Source organism: Chiroxiphia lanceolata, chromosome Z (assembly GCF_009829145.1).
Source record: "Chiroxiphia lanceolata isolate bChiLan1 chromosome Z, bChiLan1.pri, whole genome shotgun sequence".
Lineage (NCBI taxonomy): Eukaryota > Metazoa > Chordata > Aves > Passeriformes > Pipridae > Chiroxiphia > Chiroxiphia lanceolata.
This window is the reverse complement of record NC_045671.1, coordinates 45,009,023-45,027,323: the sequence shown is the minus strand read 5'-3', so window position 1 is coordinate 45,027,323 and position 18,301 is coordinate 45,009,023. Positions and strand designations below refer to the sequence as shown.

At 37.8% G+C, this 18,301-nt stretch overlaps 1 protein-coding gene across 6 annotated transcripts in view; it reads right to left on the bottom strand.

Moving 5' to 3' along the window:
* EPB41L4A (erythrocyte membrane protein band 4.1 like 4A) overlaps positions 1-18,301 on the bottom strand; it is a 133,148-nt gene that overhangs the window by 59,724 nt on the left and 55,123 nt on the right. For all 6 annotated transcript variants that reach the window (XM_032675281.1, XM_032675285.1, XM_032675287.1 and 3 more), the window contains exons 2-4: positions 13,222-13,326; positions 4,424-4,475; positions 3,262-3,340 (exon numbers count right to left, since the gene is read on the bottom strand). In XM_032675281.1, the coding sequence (XP_032531172.1) occupies positions 3,262-3,340; positions 4,424-4,475; positions 13,222-13,326 (236 nt within the window). The remainder of the gene's footprint in view (positions 1-3,261; positions 3,341-4,423; positions 4,476-13,221; positions 13,327-18,301) is intronic.

Sequence of the window (18,301 nt, the reverse complement as noted above, 5' to 3'; positions counted from 1 at the left end):
AGAGTAGTGAGGAAGTAGGGATGAGAACCATGATCAGAAAAATTGAACAAGAAACCTGTAAAAGGGCCAAAGTTTAACCTGACCAGTGGTTAAGATAAAGGAGAACTGAGTATTGGATACTTCTTTACTCTAATATTTCCTCTCCACACACCAGAGTATCAGCTATAATGCAGCAAGCAGGTTTGATGGAGTCCATACCTCCATGTCCTTCTTGCAACAGAGATGGCAGGGGTAAAAATGTAATTTTCAAAGTCATAACCTGCTTCTACACTTGATAAAGCACATACTGAGAGCACTTACAGTAAATAAATATGCATAAAGTAGAAAAGTAAAGACAAGGAAACAAGCCATCATACAAAGGATCTGCCTGGTTTTGCAACTCACCATAATAATTTACAGGAAATCTTTTAAACACTGTTTGAATTTTGTCCAGTTTTATGACAACAGATTTATGCAGTGTCTCACACCATCCTAAGTGAATTCCTTTCACTAGCTCCTACAAAACTAACAATATTGAGAAGGTAGCTTTTCATAGAAAGAAAAGGATCATCCATACAAGCACATAGCTTTTTCATTATTCACTAGTTCAATGTTATCTACATAGAAGCCTTTAGCTACTCTGCAAATAATTATTCTGTGTTGGTACAAGTTACTTATGAAAGCACCTTAGAATGATCTGTAAGTTCAAAGTGCACCTACACTGCTTTCATGGAAGTTTACAAACTGCAGGTTACACACAGCTGACTCTCAAAACATTTAAGATCCAAGTAAATTTACTAGCCTTTTCAGCCAGATGAGCCCCTGAACAAGGATGCCGATGTCTTTCTGATTAATGATCCTCCGGAATTCGTGCTGTGACAGACAACAGGAATATCCATCCTCTAAAAAATGGTTAATAATCTCTACCTTAAAGGAGCAGGGCATTGCATAAGAATTTTTTGGGAATGTCATTAGGCAACACAAAGCACTCAGTGTTTCTTCACTAAGTACTACTTCTAGCTTATGCTTGCAGTCCTACCTACACAAATCTTCTTTGTTTGAATTATGATAATGACAAAGAGGATTTTACACCTCCTGTGAAGTACACAAAATCTTCTTTTCAATATGAAATGCATTTCTTATATGCACCTGTATTTCTATTAGCACTTCTCCATCTCTACAAAACAGAGCTTTGTACCACGTGATGCTACAAATTTATTTTCCTTGGAAAGGCACCTATATTTCTGCATTCTCATAGTGTAATCTCAAAATAAAACAGCATAGGAATCTCCAAAACAGCCACCTTCTTGCAAAAAGAGAGCCAACTTTAAGTGCTTAAGTGATTCCATTAAAGTGAACAATCTCAATTCCCACTGAAGCCACTAAGCTCCTCACAAAATTACGCCATTTGTCCAAACTCGTAGCTAAAGCACTCTTGTCTTGTGTGCTGTCAAGTTTTTTATGCATACATTATAGTGCCTAAGTGCCAGTTTCCTCTAGCAAACACATCCAGCAAACACTGCAGTATGAGCTTTTGCCTACAAGGCAGACAGATTTTGATGCAAAGCAATTATAGATTTGACAGGTTTTCATTATTTGCAGAGAGTAATCATGTAATGACACAGATCATTAACATCTAATAACAACAGAGTTCACTGTCATATTCTTTAAAGTAATAAATACATGCTTCAATTGGTTAGCACAAAACAGTTAACACATCACTGGAACTACACAGTTAGGCAGAAAATTATTAGCATAAATAAAAGTAGGGTCTTCAATGCCCCCTAAGTGAAAGACCTTTAAGGGTGCCTTCCAAGCCAAGTTATTCTAAACAGGTGGGGTTTTGTTGGGTTTTTTGGTTGGTTGGTTGGTTGGTTTCCACTCCCTCCTCCTCCGGACAAAAAAAAGCACCTTCCTTCCAAGACTTAAGAGCCTACAGAAATAAACGCTCATAAATATTGAGGGTATTTGACTAATCAATGTGTTTTGTAGAAGACTGTCAATACAATATATCTGAAGCTCTCCCTCTGCATGATGTACCAATTCTGCATGATCATATACTGACATGAACAGAGGCTCCCTAATCACACTACAACATTTCTTGACTGGATTCACACACCTAATCAACAGTGAGATCACTGACTGCAGATCACAGGGCAAAGAGAAACAATTTTTGAAAATTTAGCCCCCTGCCTCCACCCTGACCCCCGTGAGGAAATCACAACAGGTTCAGTGGCCAAAGCTCCCTTCCCAGGGCCATCTTTCCCTGTAAGTAGGATTTAAAGTACAAGAAAAGTACAAGAAAAATGCATCAAAATTCCATGGTACAGGGGCATCCCACAGCCACCAACTTATGCTCTTTTACCTCTGAAGTCACAGCATTTATTATTTATACCAGGCCAGACTCAGCCTCGTTTATTGGAGACTTCCATTCCTTGTGCCAATAAGGAAACAAAAGAATTTTCTCACTCCAGTATAGGAAAACTATTCTGCCTGTTCTGCAACAACTGCCACCTTTGATTAATGAAAATTAAAAACCTTGCATGCATTCTAATGAATTCTCATGTGTCATATTCTTACGACATCAAAGGAAATATTTTGGTATTTGTTAATGCAAGCCAGCACACTAATTGTGTCCGCCTACCTACCCAAACCCTCAAATGTCTTTTGAACCTAAAACTAATTGTCTGAGAAATTTCATAAATAAACCAAACAGAAAACTCTGTGTGAGAGAGTTCAGATAACCATGTGTGTGCATGTGTCTGTGTGCATGCATGTGCATGTGTTACTGTGTACATACTCATATTTTGTAGAGGCCAAGCTTAGGTAAAAGAATCAGAAGTATGTAACTCTTCAATTTCCTTCACATATTTTTAGAAAGACCAAAGAAATCTTCTTGAAAAACAGCTCAGGAATTTTTGCTATGGCCAATAAAGAAGAACATTCATTGTATTTACATTTTATATCCAAGTAAACTCTAAACTTGATTACAGGACAATATAAAAGCAGGAAAAAAAAAAAACACAACACCACAAATGTACATCAAGGCCTTTTGGTTTTTGATGCACTAGAGAACACCTTTTCTTCTTGGGCTTCCAACAGTTGTCCATACCAACCACTGTGAATCTCATAGCAATTTTCGTTCTACACATCAAATGTTCAAGCAAAAACATTCGGATGTTCAAGCAAAAAACAACCCAGACACACCACAACAATATGCACCTGGCTGAAATACATCACTAGTCTGAGAACAACAAACTATCCTTTCATTGAATACTATACCTTGTTATTTCTTCTTTAAGTTTACACGGATCCTCTGCATAAAATTTAATGCCAAAATACAGAGTGTATGGTGGTCCAGCTGAGTGAAAAAACATTTGGTATAAAAATTAGTTGTCATGAACTGTTAATGTTATGAACTGTTACTGGTTGACTACAAAACAGCTACTAAGAAGCTTATCTTAATATTTTATGAAACTTGAGAGTTTCAGAAAAAGTGTAACATCCACATAGCAAATCCATAGATCTATACTCATTACATGAGGGGAAAAAAATAATTTTTACTATTATTTTTAGTCTTTTATTTATTCATATTTTGTCTGTCTGCTTGGAATTTTTGCTTATTTTGAATTTTTCACTTTAGTTTTCATTTCTAACTTACTATTTCTCCAAGATAATTTTTTTGCTGTTTGATTTTGACCTCTAAGTACTTCTTCCACTGAAGCTTTTTGAAAAATGTAATTGTGCATGAAATGTGATTCTCTGTCATAAGTTATAATACGGAATGCTCTTCCACACTTTCAAATATCTTACACAGCAACTTTAATTATGTGCCAATTCAATCAAGAAATATTTGGAAAAGCTCTTCTACTTCACCTTTTAAAAATGGCCTTCTAAAAAAACCTGATAACTCAGTACCAAAATTCCAACAGCTACATTTATTCCACATGTGCCCCACTTCTACATCTTTTATTAAAGGGTCTCCAAATCATGTTCTTTAATTATAATACAAATAACAGATCTTGTATCTGCAATATCTGAAGACTATCAGTAATAGCAGACACTCTATTATCAGAAAGAGGTATTATTTTTACTTTCACAAGCAAAAGTGAATCTATTCTAACTATGGTACACTAGACTATGACAGAGGTATCACAGCTACTATAAATTAATTATGCAAATTAAGAATAGCACCACTTACTAGTCTAAAATAAAATTTAGGCATGCAGAAATGTTTAGACAAAAATTACACAAATTACTGTAAATTGATAGCATGTGCAACCTATGTGTGAAATTTTGGTACAGTTAAGAACTGCAATAACAAACTTGTTCAAGAACTATCAATCTGCTGTGACTAGAAAATAAATATTGCACAGGCTGTATGGATAGAACATTGTCTCTGTTACTTCATCTTCAGATATGCCCCTTAAGTTCAGATACATACTGTTTATCAATTCTTTATGTTCAGCAAGCGTCTTTGCAGGATCCAGCCAGTACTGCGAGACAGATAATTACAAAAATTAATTACTCAACATGGAAAATGCTCCCCTCCAACTCAAAACATTCTACGATTCTATGACATCAAGTGTAAAGAAATTTGCTGCACACTAAGCAAAGAAAAGTTAATTTTTATTTTCAGAAATGGTTTCACAGAGCAGGGAGAGAAGATGTCTAGAAATTTGCACCAAGGTAGGGAGGGCACAGACTCTTCCACCAAAGTGTTTACAGCACTAGTGGGACAACTGTATTAAACTGACCAGCGTATGCTTGGTGCACCACAGAGGGATGAGCTGTTACTTGGGTTCCCATTACGTTTGACAGACAATCTGCAGTATAATTTCTCACTGATTACTCTACCTCACCTTTATCAAACATCTAATAAAAGTCATCCTCGTGTTACTGCTGACCACAGACCAGTTGTGTACTTCACATTATGGCTACACAGGTCACCACCATCCTGCTCTTGTAATCCCTCCAGCTACTTATTTCTTCCTTAGCTTGACATTTCTGTGATTCAGTTTTGGAACAAAGTGCAAAGGCAGTTGCCAAGACCATTCTTGTCTGTATTTTCTTCAGCTGTCTTCCCTCATACACAAGCTTTTTGAACCAGCTCAGATTGGTGCCCCATCTTAAAACACGGGAATTGGAAAGGCTGCAGAACACAGCTCCTACAGGGAGTCATTAAAGGCAAATTCAATCTACTCACTTAGTACCCACCCCTTTTTAGCTGAGGAACTACACAGGCCAACAAACGCAAGAACTTCTTACCTGCACTCCTGAACTAATCTTATAGGGAATAAGAATAATGTGATTAACCTAAAAATCTCCCCCTTCTACCCAGAGAACTTCTCTGGTCTAAAAAACCAAAATTGTGATTAGAACGAAGAAGTAGCAGAAAGAAGAGAAAACACTGTGAAGTATTTGAGTGGAAAATCACAAGCAACTAATTTAATAAGTGGCTATAAACAACTATCATTGTATCAGGCTCTAGAAAATATGTCTTACGAAGAGTGGCTGAGGGAACTGTTGTTTAGTCCAGAAAAGAGGAGGCCCAGAGGGGACCTCATTACTCTCTACAACTACCTGAAAGGAGGTCAGTCCCTTCTGCCATGTCTCCAGTGAAAGGACAAGAAGAAATGGCCTTAAATTGCACCAGAGGAGGTTCAGATTAGATACTAGAAAATATTTTTTCACTGAAAGAGTGGTCAGGCATTGGAATAAGTTGCTCGGGGAGGTGGTGGAGTCACCATCCTTGGAAATGTTAAAGGGGTGTCTAGATGTGGCACTTGGGCACATGGTTTATTGGTGATTATGGTGGTGCTGGGCTGACAACGGGACTAGATGATCTTGAAGATCTCTTCCAACCTTGATGAATCTCTGTGATTCTGTGATTACTTCGACAGAACACAAAAACTAGTAACTTCCATTAGCTGCTGATCCATCTGCAACAGAAACAGCAGTATACCTTCCTCTTGGTCATTGTTATTTCAAATCCTAGAATGTTTGTTAGGAAAATTTCCTGAATTTTGAATGAAAAAATTCTTCAGTACCTGCTTATATCAAATACATCCAATAGCTATTCAAAAATGAACCCTCTTAACCTCAAGAGAAGGTGGGAAGGGAAGAAGAAATGATCACACTTGTTCAAATATCCCATTAGTACTCCAAATCAGCAACAATCTAAGGTAGCACAATAGGCTGATACACAGATTTTACAGTCAACAGGTAGAAAAAAGGCAAAATAAATCTGCAGTGCACATTCTGGGTATGCAATGTAGTTTGAATTTGGTCTGACCTCTCCTCAGAACTGGCATCACAAAATGAACAACATGCTGTGAATATAACTTGCTTAAGTCTGACAACTCTGTGCTACACTGCAAGATATCAAAAACTATCCTGTTTCAAAATCAGATCAAAATCTATCACAGAATAACTCCTTCATTAAGTTTTCCTGAATTGAACTAAACTGAAATTGGCTTCAAGATACATTGCCTCTTAGTCCTCTTTGCAGTTGAGCTTTACATGCATAGGTAGATTGATTATCTGTAAAAAAAAATAAAAAATAAAAAAAGAAAGTAATATAAATGGATCAACACTCAAATTTGCAAGTGGAATACAGAACAGTTACAGATTTCTGGTTGTCTCTCTGCAATCTGAACTCCATTGCCTCTTGGTATCCATGTGATTCACTGACTGCCATGAGACAAACTAGGATTTGGCCAAGTAAAATCAAAGAGCGTATGGACACATGGAGACAATGCAATCAAAACACAGTCACATCGGAACTTAATTCTCACTAGGTCGTACTTGACTGGTACTAAAATTATATTCTTTGTGTGGTCTTCTGAAGGCAATTTTCCAAGCTTGAGGGAGGGGGACAAAATTCAAAGGGAAAACTTCAGATTCAAAGGGCATCTGAAGAGAGGAGAGGGAAGAAATCTGTTTATTCGTATCACTAAATATTTCCTTTCCTTCCCTCCAAACTGAGCAGACAGGAGCCTCTCATCCCTGGAAGACAGATTGCTGCTACGTATACTAGTAAAAATAAGTATCAGCTGCCATGAGAAAATACGTGGGTGCATGCAGGTGAGGCTAAACACTTCAGCGTGGTGGGGAAGAGACAAGAATCTCACCTGCCTTTTCATTTCTCCAGTAAGTACTTAGCATTGTGGCAATGCTGCAAACCCACGCTTAAAATCACTGTGTAGCTATTTATTATTTCAAAGGCTGCCAAAATTTTCCTGAAGAATGCAAGGAGTGGGGGGAGGAGTGAAAGATTTCTAACATTTTATTTGTAAGCCAAGGATGAATGGAATTTCATGGATAATGAAAAAGCATTTTTCAAGCCAAAGTCAGACAATAAAGATGGGAACATTTAGAAATCCAAGAACCCCAACAACAGACCCCTCAGAGCATACATAGTAATGTGTATTAGATACTTGTTAAATGTTTGCATATACCTATAAGTAGTTCTGGGTGTAGTTACACTTTCAAGCTCATACGCTAAAATGCCAGTAGAAATGGAACAAAAAACTCACTGTCTTATTAATTCAACACACTTGCAGAGCAGTTGCTGACAACAAACCCTACATTTGTGAATGCCAAAGCAGCTCTGATGCTCAGCCTTCACTCCTTTCATCTGCTTGGCATCCAGTGTGCCACTTCGCAGTGCTTTCCCACCTGTATCTCTGCTGCACAGACTTACAAACATCTCACCACTGTTGCAAGGAGATGGAGGATGCAGTATATACCAAAATAGCTGCACGAGTCAAATGTTGTGAATCTGAAAGAAGTATTTAACATATACAGAAGAAATGGAGAAAAAAAATAATTTTTAAGAGCGTATATCAATGCAACAATCCAATTATTAAAGTGATGGCTACTAGTTTACCAATTGTTCTTTACAAACACAATATAGTATTATTTTAATATTTTTTTATTTACTAAGACTAATTATAAAGGTACAATGTAATTAAAAGAAATAATTCCCTTTAAATTTTTGGGTAGAAATGATTTTAAAAAAATGTTGAAGTACAGCATAAAGAATAAATGGGGTTTTCTGTCCTTTGTAGTTTTACAAATCTGGCTCCCATATAAGCCAGATGTGTAAGCAGTATGCATCCAAGCTCCATGCAGTATTTCATATTTAGCCCTTTTAAATGCCTGCAAATATTCTAGCACAAATCTGGAATCTTTATTTTTTGTATCTACTTAGGGTTAAATTTGTGTCAAATTCCATTAACCTGTTTGAAACAAAATATTAACTAGGTTAAAATGTTTTCTGTGGTATCAATCAATGGTGCAGAAAAATCTGTCAACTTCAAACTAAATCCTGGACTGCCCTAATTAGAGTCTTACGAAGCCATACCCATCATGCCATACATGTCAGGTTTTTCTCACATTTACAACAGCAAAAAACACAAGTTTGAAGAGAAAATGCATCATTTTTCAATTATAATCTGAAATTATCAAGATTTTTCTGCAACTTAAGACAACACTAACAATTAGAATTGTTGTGCCAGGTTTTTTTCTACTAATGTTCAGTGCAAAGAACCTAAAGCTGCTAAGCTCAAGTTTTCCCTGTTATATAAGAAATGTAAAAATCTTCAGGTAATTCCTACATACAAATATGTATTTAACATCTCTGTCTTTTCTTTATTAGAATGTGAAGCTATATTGATTATATTTAGTATCGGATCATCAATGTGAATATCCTATTCATCCTGCTGCACTCTACAAGTTTACTCTTACTACCTATAAATCACTTGACCACCAGCTTTTTCCAGGTTGTTTTAATCCACTAACATTCTTCTAAAATTTCTTTCTTATAGTCAACATCATCACTCTCCACTTTCTTTCCACTGGTTATGTCATCTAGTTTAAAAAGCACAACAAGTCTTTTTCTTCCTAGACAATTTAGTATACTGTGCTTGTGGACAAAGGTAAAATCCATACCAAAAAAACCCCCAAAAATCCGTTCAACAATACACAAGCTAAGTACAATTCAATTGTTTTACTAAGATCTTGAGGTCAGAATACACCGTGCACTGTATGACAGTAATTCCCTAGAGAAAAACATTTTTGATTGCAAACAAAATTTTGCTAAAATTATGCCCTTCTTTCCATAGCTAAGCTACATTACAGCCTGTTCAATCTACTCCCCTATCTAGTTTGGTACATTTCCTCATAGCAGGGGAAACAAAACACATCAACACTGCAGGGTGGGTCCATGGTATACAGACAGGGCTTAACTCCAGTACGAATAAACACGGTGATACAGCTTTCTGTATTTGTATTTCTCCTCTTAGAGCCTAAGAGAGTATCAGTATGTTGTACATCGTCATGATAATAGTCAAATTAGCATTACTGGATAAGAAAAGAGGGATATTTGCATCACAGCCTGCTGTACAATTTCTTGTAAAAGATGCTCGAAAAGCCTGATTCTTTTGGGATTTGACATGGGAATGCCTTTGGGCTTCAAAATTACCCTTTCCCTCATCAAATTCTGCTCAGCTTTTCATTGGATATTATGCATGAAAACTGTCATTTCCATTCTGTCTTTTGCATGCCTCAAGAAAATACTGGCCTCCTCCTAGAACAGTAACTAGCTTGACTGTCCTAAAGACCCCTGGTAATGCCATAAAGGCAATAGCAAAGGGATTATGTGGAGAACACCTGGGAGCTGCAGCACAGCAGGAACCAGGAGAGTGGCAGGATAAGTACATCACTGGGCCAATGGTTTACCCAAATATCAAAATGCTGAGAGACTGTAACGGGAAGAGTGTGGCCAGCAGGTCAAGCAAAGGGATCCTGCCCCTGTACTTGGCCCTAGTGAGGCACATCTGGAGCGCTGTGTCCAGTTCTGGGCTCATCAAGACAAGAGAGACCAGAAGCTCTTGGAGAGGGTCCAATGAAGGGTAACAATGAAGTTCATGGAAAGGGTCCAGTGAAGGGTAACAACGATGATGAGGGGTCTGGAGCATCTCTCTGATGAGGAGAGATGTGGGAGCCGGGCCTTGTTAGACTGGAGAAGACTGATGATAAAGCACGCTAAGAGACTCAGTGGTACTCAGAGAAAACTGGTCTTTCTTTTAAAGTATTTGCACCAAAAAAAAAAAAGGTGCACTACATTAAAAAGCACCATGTAGTTTGTCAACAAAAACACTAAGAGATTAGGAAACACTACTGACAACTTACAGCACTAGTTGAACCCATCTGTGCATTTGGATGTAATTTTATATCACAGGATTTTTAATTAATTATTAAATGTTATATTTTATTTAATTATTAAATGACACTTTTTGCTGTTCCTTAGGAGTCCTGTGTTCTTCAGAGCACAAGATAGATATAGTTTATGCTGTTCTGGTAGCAATTTGTAATCTCCCAGAGCTGGATTTTGCGAATTAAACACTCCTTTTACCATGGAGAGTTTGGGGAAAAACAGAACGTCAGCAAAGCAAAATTGGTGCAATATGATCACATTACTACCATAGAGAGAGGAACATCCAATTTATGCTTTATCCTACTGTTCATGGTCCTGCCAGTGCCACCCAGTTTTGTCAATTCCTTTGCTGCATCCAGCTATTCACACAGGCTAATTAGTTTGCTGGCTGTTCAGGAAGAGCCCATTTTAATGTTATGTATTCATACAGTACATAGCACAGTGAAACCTTGTTCACTGATCAGAGCCCTACTCACACGACTAAAATAATTATGAAACCACCCACATAAGAGGTAGCACACCAACACAGCTCTTAAAAGACCACCTGGAAGTTCTGAGGCATGCAAAAGTAATGGGGAAAATAACTAAACAAGTTCTTTCAAACCCTTAATAAGAAAAATGTTTCTTCTGTGACTGGTTTGTGTTCTTTAAAATACATAGTTTTGTCTACCCTGTTTTATTCATCATTCAGTTAAATACATAGTGTGACAAAAAAACCTGACAGTGCAAATAGTAAAACATTCCCCACCACAAGCAATGTATTAATAAATAGCCAAACCTCCAAACACTTTTCTCTCTCTGAGACTAACTCAGGAGCATGGTTTTAAAACTAATTAGCAAGGTAACCTTTTTCCTCTTCCCTTAGGAAATCTACTGTGGTTGATCCAAAAAATATCCAACCCAAAATTCAAATCTAGGCTTCTTGCCAGCCATTACAGGACTAATTCCCACAACAGTCCACCACAGTGAGCATGCAACTGAATATATGTTTACAGCTAAAGCACAAGGTGTGTTTGTCACTTGGAAACTTTCCATTTATATTGCCCATTCTTAAAAGTTTACAAGATTTCACTAAAAATAGCAAGCTAGCAACATTAAACCACATAAACCACATAAAACTACACATAGTAGCACATTTTGACTCATTTATGAACTTTTTTCGATGAAACAGAATCAGCTTTTACTTACCCATACACAGACAAACATGAGGAACTGGCATTTTCATAATATTTTGTTACAACATAATTCAGGTGTAAATGTAGCAGTACAAACTCAGCCACTCACTGTCGCAGCATCTACATGGCACGGCAGGTGCTCTCTGTAAGGTGGCACACAGTTGTGGTCTCTGGTTGTACCTCCTGTATCCACACAACACAACTCGTGTTGGTGCAAGAGCAGGTGAATGACAGAAGTGGGATGAACGCCTTCCTAATCCAGGGGAAAATCAAGAAGCATGGTGCCTTCCTGACCTTGGGCTGGTCAGAGGACAAAGCCTGAAACTAACATTAAACTTACAGCATCACATTGCAGCATCACATGAGAGAAAAAGTTAAAAAAAAGGCTGCATGTGTATGTGGAGAAGCTGAGTTAATTGGGCTCTGGCCTACAGCCCATGCACATCACCACAACACAAATACACTAATATCATACAATCAAAACATCCAGTCTGTTAGCAGGATGTGTCCTAAAATGTACTTTTATGGTTTAGGCCTTTCAGGAAAGAGATGCTCTTATTTTCATAATGTCATATACACCATCAAATACATCCTGTGTATGCCTCTGGAAATATTCCCAGTAACTGCCATTTCTATTTTATTTGCCCCTATAGGAGAAAGGAAAACACTTTTGAGAGCAAAAAATACCTACCTGCTCTTCATTCACACCTCAGCTTCCTCAGGAAATCAAAAGTACTGTTTTTAACAGTCTACCTTTAGTTCACAGCTTTCATCTCCATGGAATGAAACTTGGTTGGAAGCTTATCAAGGAAATGAATTCAGAAATGTCTAGACTACAGCACAGAAGTTACAGTGATTGGGGCAGTCTGTAGCTCTCAGCAGCAATCAGTAATCTTCTGCTAATACTGTTCTGAATTCAGTCTCTACATGATCAGCTTCTGCTTAACAGAAGAAACTGGCAAATATTTAGCCAATTCATTACTGTGTTTAGATGAAACAGGGTCTTATGCAGTATTCTAATCACAGAACATTGGTTTCAAAGTGTAACTGCTTGATCTAATTCAACCATAGGCCAAGCATTATTCCCTTAATAAAATTAAGGGAATATGAAGACCACCCTGTGAATACAGCACCAGTCTCTCTTGCTGAGCATCCCTTGTTCCTCACCTCTGCCTGTAGTAACCCTGGATAGGCCGTTTGGGGAGGTGGGGGCACTCCAGACAGTGCTGCCACAAGCCACTGTCTGCTTTGGCTGAAACATCTCAGCCTGGTTTCAATCTTCTTGTCTATTTAGGACTGTAATCTCCTGGTGGAAAAAGCCTCAGACATCTGGTGAGTCCCTACCAAGAAGGTTCTAGAGAATATAGGCTCAAGGACACAGAGATGGTTCAGGCAGAGAGAAAATATCATTGCCAAACACTCTGAAACAGGCAACCAGCCAGTGTTCCAAGGGAAGCAGGCTGTTATGCGCTCACGGACACAGCTTCCCAGACACTGCTGGGCAAAGTGAAGCTGGACAGTGTAAACCACCAAGCACTAGCTTCATGGCACAGTATTAAAGAGGAAAAATATTAATCCTACTTTCATATAACAATTTTTTACTCTTTATACTTTCTTCACTTAGTTTTCAATACCATTCAGTATTTGACTGTGTTCCTATCTAAGATACTAGTGGCTATTCCAAGGCTCCATTGCAAACAAACAGAGAAATTATTACTGGATACCACAGACAAGAAATAGTGAAAGTTAGTGAAAGTATGACAATTCAAAGCTTTACAGGCATTTATAGCACAACAGGGTAAATTTTATATGTGGAAAATCCAATTTGCTCTGTGTTTTACTCACCGTTTGATGACTTCGGTCACAGTAGCGCAGTCCAAAGTAATCTATTTCCACCAGGTTTAAGTGACGAAATACGTAGCCCAGGACAACCGACCCTTTCGTTGACTTCTGTGGGAAAGAATTTACAGAGTCTATTCACAAAGATGCTCTGCTTTTGTCAGCTACAGTGCACTGGCATTCATGCATTTAATTAGCTTTGTTTAAAAAAAAAAAAAAAAGAGGCAGTTCGCAGTGCCTTTAACAAAAATTTCAGCAGTACAGATGGAAATATTTTGCCCTCAATTATTGTTTGAACAATAATTCTGTAAAATACTGTTAGGAAGCTGGCAAGTTAGTAGTTACACAGTACAAAAAGAACAAAAAACCCCAAACAAACTCTGACAATGGAGATTAGGAGGCAAAACTGTCCTTAAGATCTAAGTTATCCATCATTAGCTGCTCAGTTACTAATCTTTGTAAAGAAGATTTAGTTTTATTTGTTTTACTTTTAAATATTTTTGATAGTAGAAGGGGGAGCAGTCTAGCACCCTGAATTGAAATAATCCTGCTGTTTCCCTGAATAGTACTTCATTAGGTGTCTATTACAGTATTTGCAGACAAAGCTGGGGACAATATTGCAAACAACATTGTCCTGTTGAGAATGCATTATAAAAAGCTGTCTTCCACGTGAGTGCCTCATATTTGTCGGTTCACCTGGCAGCCAACAACACACAGATAGGAAGATGGAGAACAATTGCACAGAATGATCCCCCATTGGAATCAATTAGAGCCTTTGACTATTACAGTCCTAAGTTCCACAAGAAAATATGGACATAACTCATAATTAGGTGTTTCTTAACTGCTTCATATTTTATAAACTACTAGACTGTAGTAAAATCACCAGAAGGATACAAACAGGAAGAGGAAGTGGGATATTGATTGCACTATTCCACTTTTTAGCCTACAAACAAATAATTTCAAAATGAAAACAGCAAGGAACACTGATTAAAAAATCCTTTAATTTAGCTTTGCTGGTAAAGTATCAATCACATAACAACAGTGAAGATCTATTCTTTTTTCTTTTCAGCAGGTGTATTTGGTCAGGCTTTATAACAATAGTCACAAGAGCAAGGCCAATTCGACAATTTCAGGTGGCCACTCACATTCAAAGCAAGCCATGACAAGGTATATCTTACATCTCTGGTAATATGGGAATTGCATATCCATGCTATTTACCAGATTTACTATATATCTGCTTAAACCAGGAGATGTTCTGGAAAGGTTCTCAGTGTCTAAATCCATCATACTGGTTATTTACACTAAGCAACTGCAATTACATATTCCTTCAGCATGTACAGTAAGCCTTAATGATCAGCCACAAAACAGAGAGCTATCTGGGGAAAAAATATGATTAAGGTAAGCAGAAATTCACTAAATCTCATTTTAGCATGTTGGATAAAGCAGAGCAACACAATGATTTTATCATCAGATTCCTCAACAGGAAACTGAATGTGGGTTGTCAGAACAAAGTAAGACAAGAATCAACTGTAAAGTGACTATTAGGAGCACTGCAGTAAAAAGACAGAACATAGCAAAACACATCTTAAAAATACAAAAAATGCAAGCAATAATTGTACTGCCTTGTCTTATTTTTAAATCAGTCGTTATTCAAAGAAGTAGAGGAGGCACCCCACTAAGAAGGACATAGTTATCATTCATACGCTGGACTCAATGATCCTGATGGGTCCCTTCCAACTCAACATATTCTATGATTCTGTGTCACATAAGGCAAATTACCTTTGCCATTGTAACTGTTTCCATTTTCATTTAAACAGTGCAACAATGTCTTGGGAACCCAGAATTAGACAGGCACAGGCGAAGCTCTTATTTTGAGCCCTGACTCCTAACATCGCGTGTGGATAAAGGATGGCAACACTTTCCACTAGGCACTAAACATTAAGAGAATATTTTAGACAGAAGGAACTCTACCATCAGCCAGTGGGTATTGACATGGTTAACCACAGTGTGGACAGTAAATCCTTGCAGGAGGTATAGAAAGGATTACCTGCACCATGATGTACAGGAGACATGGAGTGGGGCCCATGCAAGCCTTGCTGAGCTTCAAATCTGTTTGCTTTCAATGAGCTTTCCACTCCTTGTTTGACCAGCATCATTATTCATAGCGTCAGTTGGTTTTATTAGCAGTTCTAAGAAACACTAATCAAGCCACAAAGATTAAGTAGTCAACTTCCCATTCAGGCATCTTACAATAACAATACACACTCCTGCAATCAAAGAAGCTTAAGCCTTACAGGAGTTCAACTTATATGACTCTGCACCAGCTTAGAGTACAGCTACTCTTCTGGGCTGCAAGTCTTCCGCTTCAGTCAGCTGAGAACTGCAGTACAGCTTTCCTTCTGTGGACACTAAAGCTAGTGTGTTATCCCCAAGAAACATACACATTTCCAACCTGATTTGGTTCAAATTTAAGCCTCCTCTCTTTCCCTTCAGAGATAAAAGGCTTTTTTAACTGCTTTTTACATCTATTGCTAGGCACAAATGCCTGTCAATTTATTTTCTTGTCCCAGCTCACTTAACACTTCCATAGTGGCAGGTCCTGTGGAAACAGATGGTCCAGCCATGAGGAAATGCTGAGCAAAACCATCCAACTTAAAATGGCTGAGGTTTCTCCACCCCTACAACAGCAAGATGCTCAGTGCTTTGGTTATCCTCAGTCAAAACAGACTGTGGGCTGTAGTCTCCCCGTCCCTCTTCGCCAATCTCTTTCACATCTTTCAGCAATGCCTGTGTGCGCACAAGGCAGTCCTTTGCAAGGGAACAGCCAGGCCCTATCCTCACCTTCCATAACCTCATATTTTCCCAGCACTGAAGAGTACTCTTCAGGTAAAACACTGACCCTTGGAGAAACCACTGCAGCCTCATTTTTAATTCAAGTTCTCATTTTAAGCCACATGATTTCAGGGTTTCATGCCCATAATTTGCCTCTTCAAGTGGAGTCAAGAAAGCAGTTTTGCTGATGAATCCCTAAGTGGCTACTTCTTAGTCCTGAAATACATTTTTACCACATTTGTAGAAAGTTTTGCCAACTAAGAAAAGTAATTTATTTTCCCTGATAAAATTACAGCAAAATTCAAACTAAAGCTATCAAAGATGTTAACAGGATTACATATGGCATTACAAAAATCACATAATTTGCCTTTCATTAAGCTCAGATTTGCTAAAGGCTTGCATTCTTAGAGATAAACCCAAGTACATTTGAAAATATCATCAGCAATGCTTTCAAGAGAGAACAAAGAATTGTTTGAATGAGTCATAACATCTTTCTTTACATGTTAGCATTGCGGCTTCATAAACCAGAAAGGCAGGTTTCTACTGGCTAAAGAAAATCACAGGGAGAACACTCAGGAGAGGGCTGATTCAATTGCACTTTTCTTACTCAGATTGTTCTTTTTAAAACAGTATATACAGTACTGCATTTCAACATAATCATATTACAGTATATTTGTACATAGAAATTCTTATCTTTCACACTGCTCATTGCTTTTTAGCTCTAGTGAGGATTTTCTAGTTGGATATTTTTTATTTTCTCTCTTGTGTTCTAGTGCAGTGGAAGTCAAATCAGAACCATGGTTGATGTTAACCGAATTTAAACACAAAATGTCTGCCTCAGTAGGACGGTAGTCCCTCCCTCAAAGGAAAAATGCTACAGGTAGTGAAGCCTCTTTTTATTAGACTAGAATAACACATTGCCTCTTTTAGTTCAAGAAGCCATCCTGAAACATTTCTCCTCAAAGTAATTCAATCCACAGACTCTATCTCTTAGAACCTCATAAAAGCTAAGGAACATGCAGATGAATTTATGAGCCTTCTTTCAAGAAAAGGACTTAGAACTTTGGTTGAACATAACCTTCGACTTTCTGAGATACCTTCCCCCATCAGAGAGTCACACCTGATGCTGAAGTTGTTATTCTGCTTATACAGTGGCAAGAGATAACACAGAAGAAGAGTGGAAGTTTTCTAAAGCTAAACAAGGGAGTTTCTAACAGAGTATGGAAAAACAAGGAAGCTGTTATGGGGGATGATACACAACCATACTGAGCCGTTCAGACACACCTGTGTAACATCTCCTGTGAAGGGCAGGGTTGTGTGGGTTATGCTGCTAACAAGCCCTCCAAGTGGGAAGCACATTTGATCTTTGCCTATTCTACCACCTTACCTCAAGCTCAGAAAAGGCTAGTCACCACCACAGTTTTTCACCACCTGCCGCTGACAAAAGCAGCAATGCATAGAGCTCTGAAATCAAAGTTCTTGGCATTTTTTAACAACACAGAATAAGGACCCCTTTCCCCCAAGGCAGTCAACTACCTAATTTGCATAACACATGTTCAAGCAGAGAAAAATCTTTAAATTAAAAATTCTAAAAATGTACAAAATATTTAACTAGATAAAACAGCTTGACCTTAATTTCCAGAATGCATGTCCAAGCAGAGAAGAATTTACATTAATGTTATTTTATATGTGCAGGTGTTCCCCAACACAATCATGTAACAGAAGTAAATACTTTCAGGAACTGAGGATTTAAAAAATGCAAATGTAATTTGCACACAGGCTGTCCTAAGTATACACAATTCAAATGAACCATCCAAACTGTATTAATCCATCCCTGCCTCTCTCCTCATCTTTTACTGACAACAGACATGCCAACCTGTTTTCAGAGATTTTTTGTCTGAGAACTCCTTGGAAATTTATGGACATATGCACAGACCTCCCCATCCTTGTTCTGCTCTACCTGCTGGATATAACATATGACACTGAATTCTAAGTGTTGGATATTAAGATACCTGTAGACTAGTTCTGTTTTCACTAATAGTCAATCTAATACATTCCAGTAAGAAAACGCTATTCTAGAAAACGCTATTCTAGAAAAATATCTAAATACCTAAAATATCTATATTTTTTTTTGTTTGTAATTATTGTATCTGTCACAAATTTATCTAGTTAGGGGCCAACTCCTTAAGAGAGGGATAGGTTTCTAGGAGCACAGACTCCGGACAGTTAAACATCTCCCTTTGTAACTACTCGC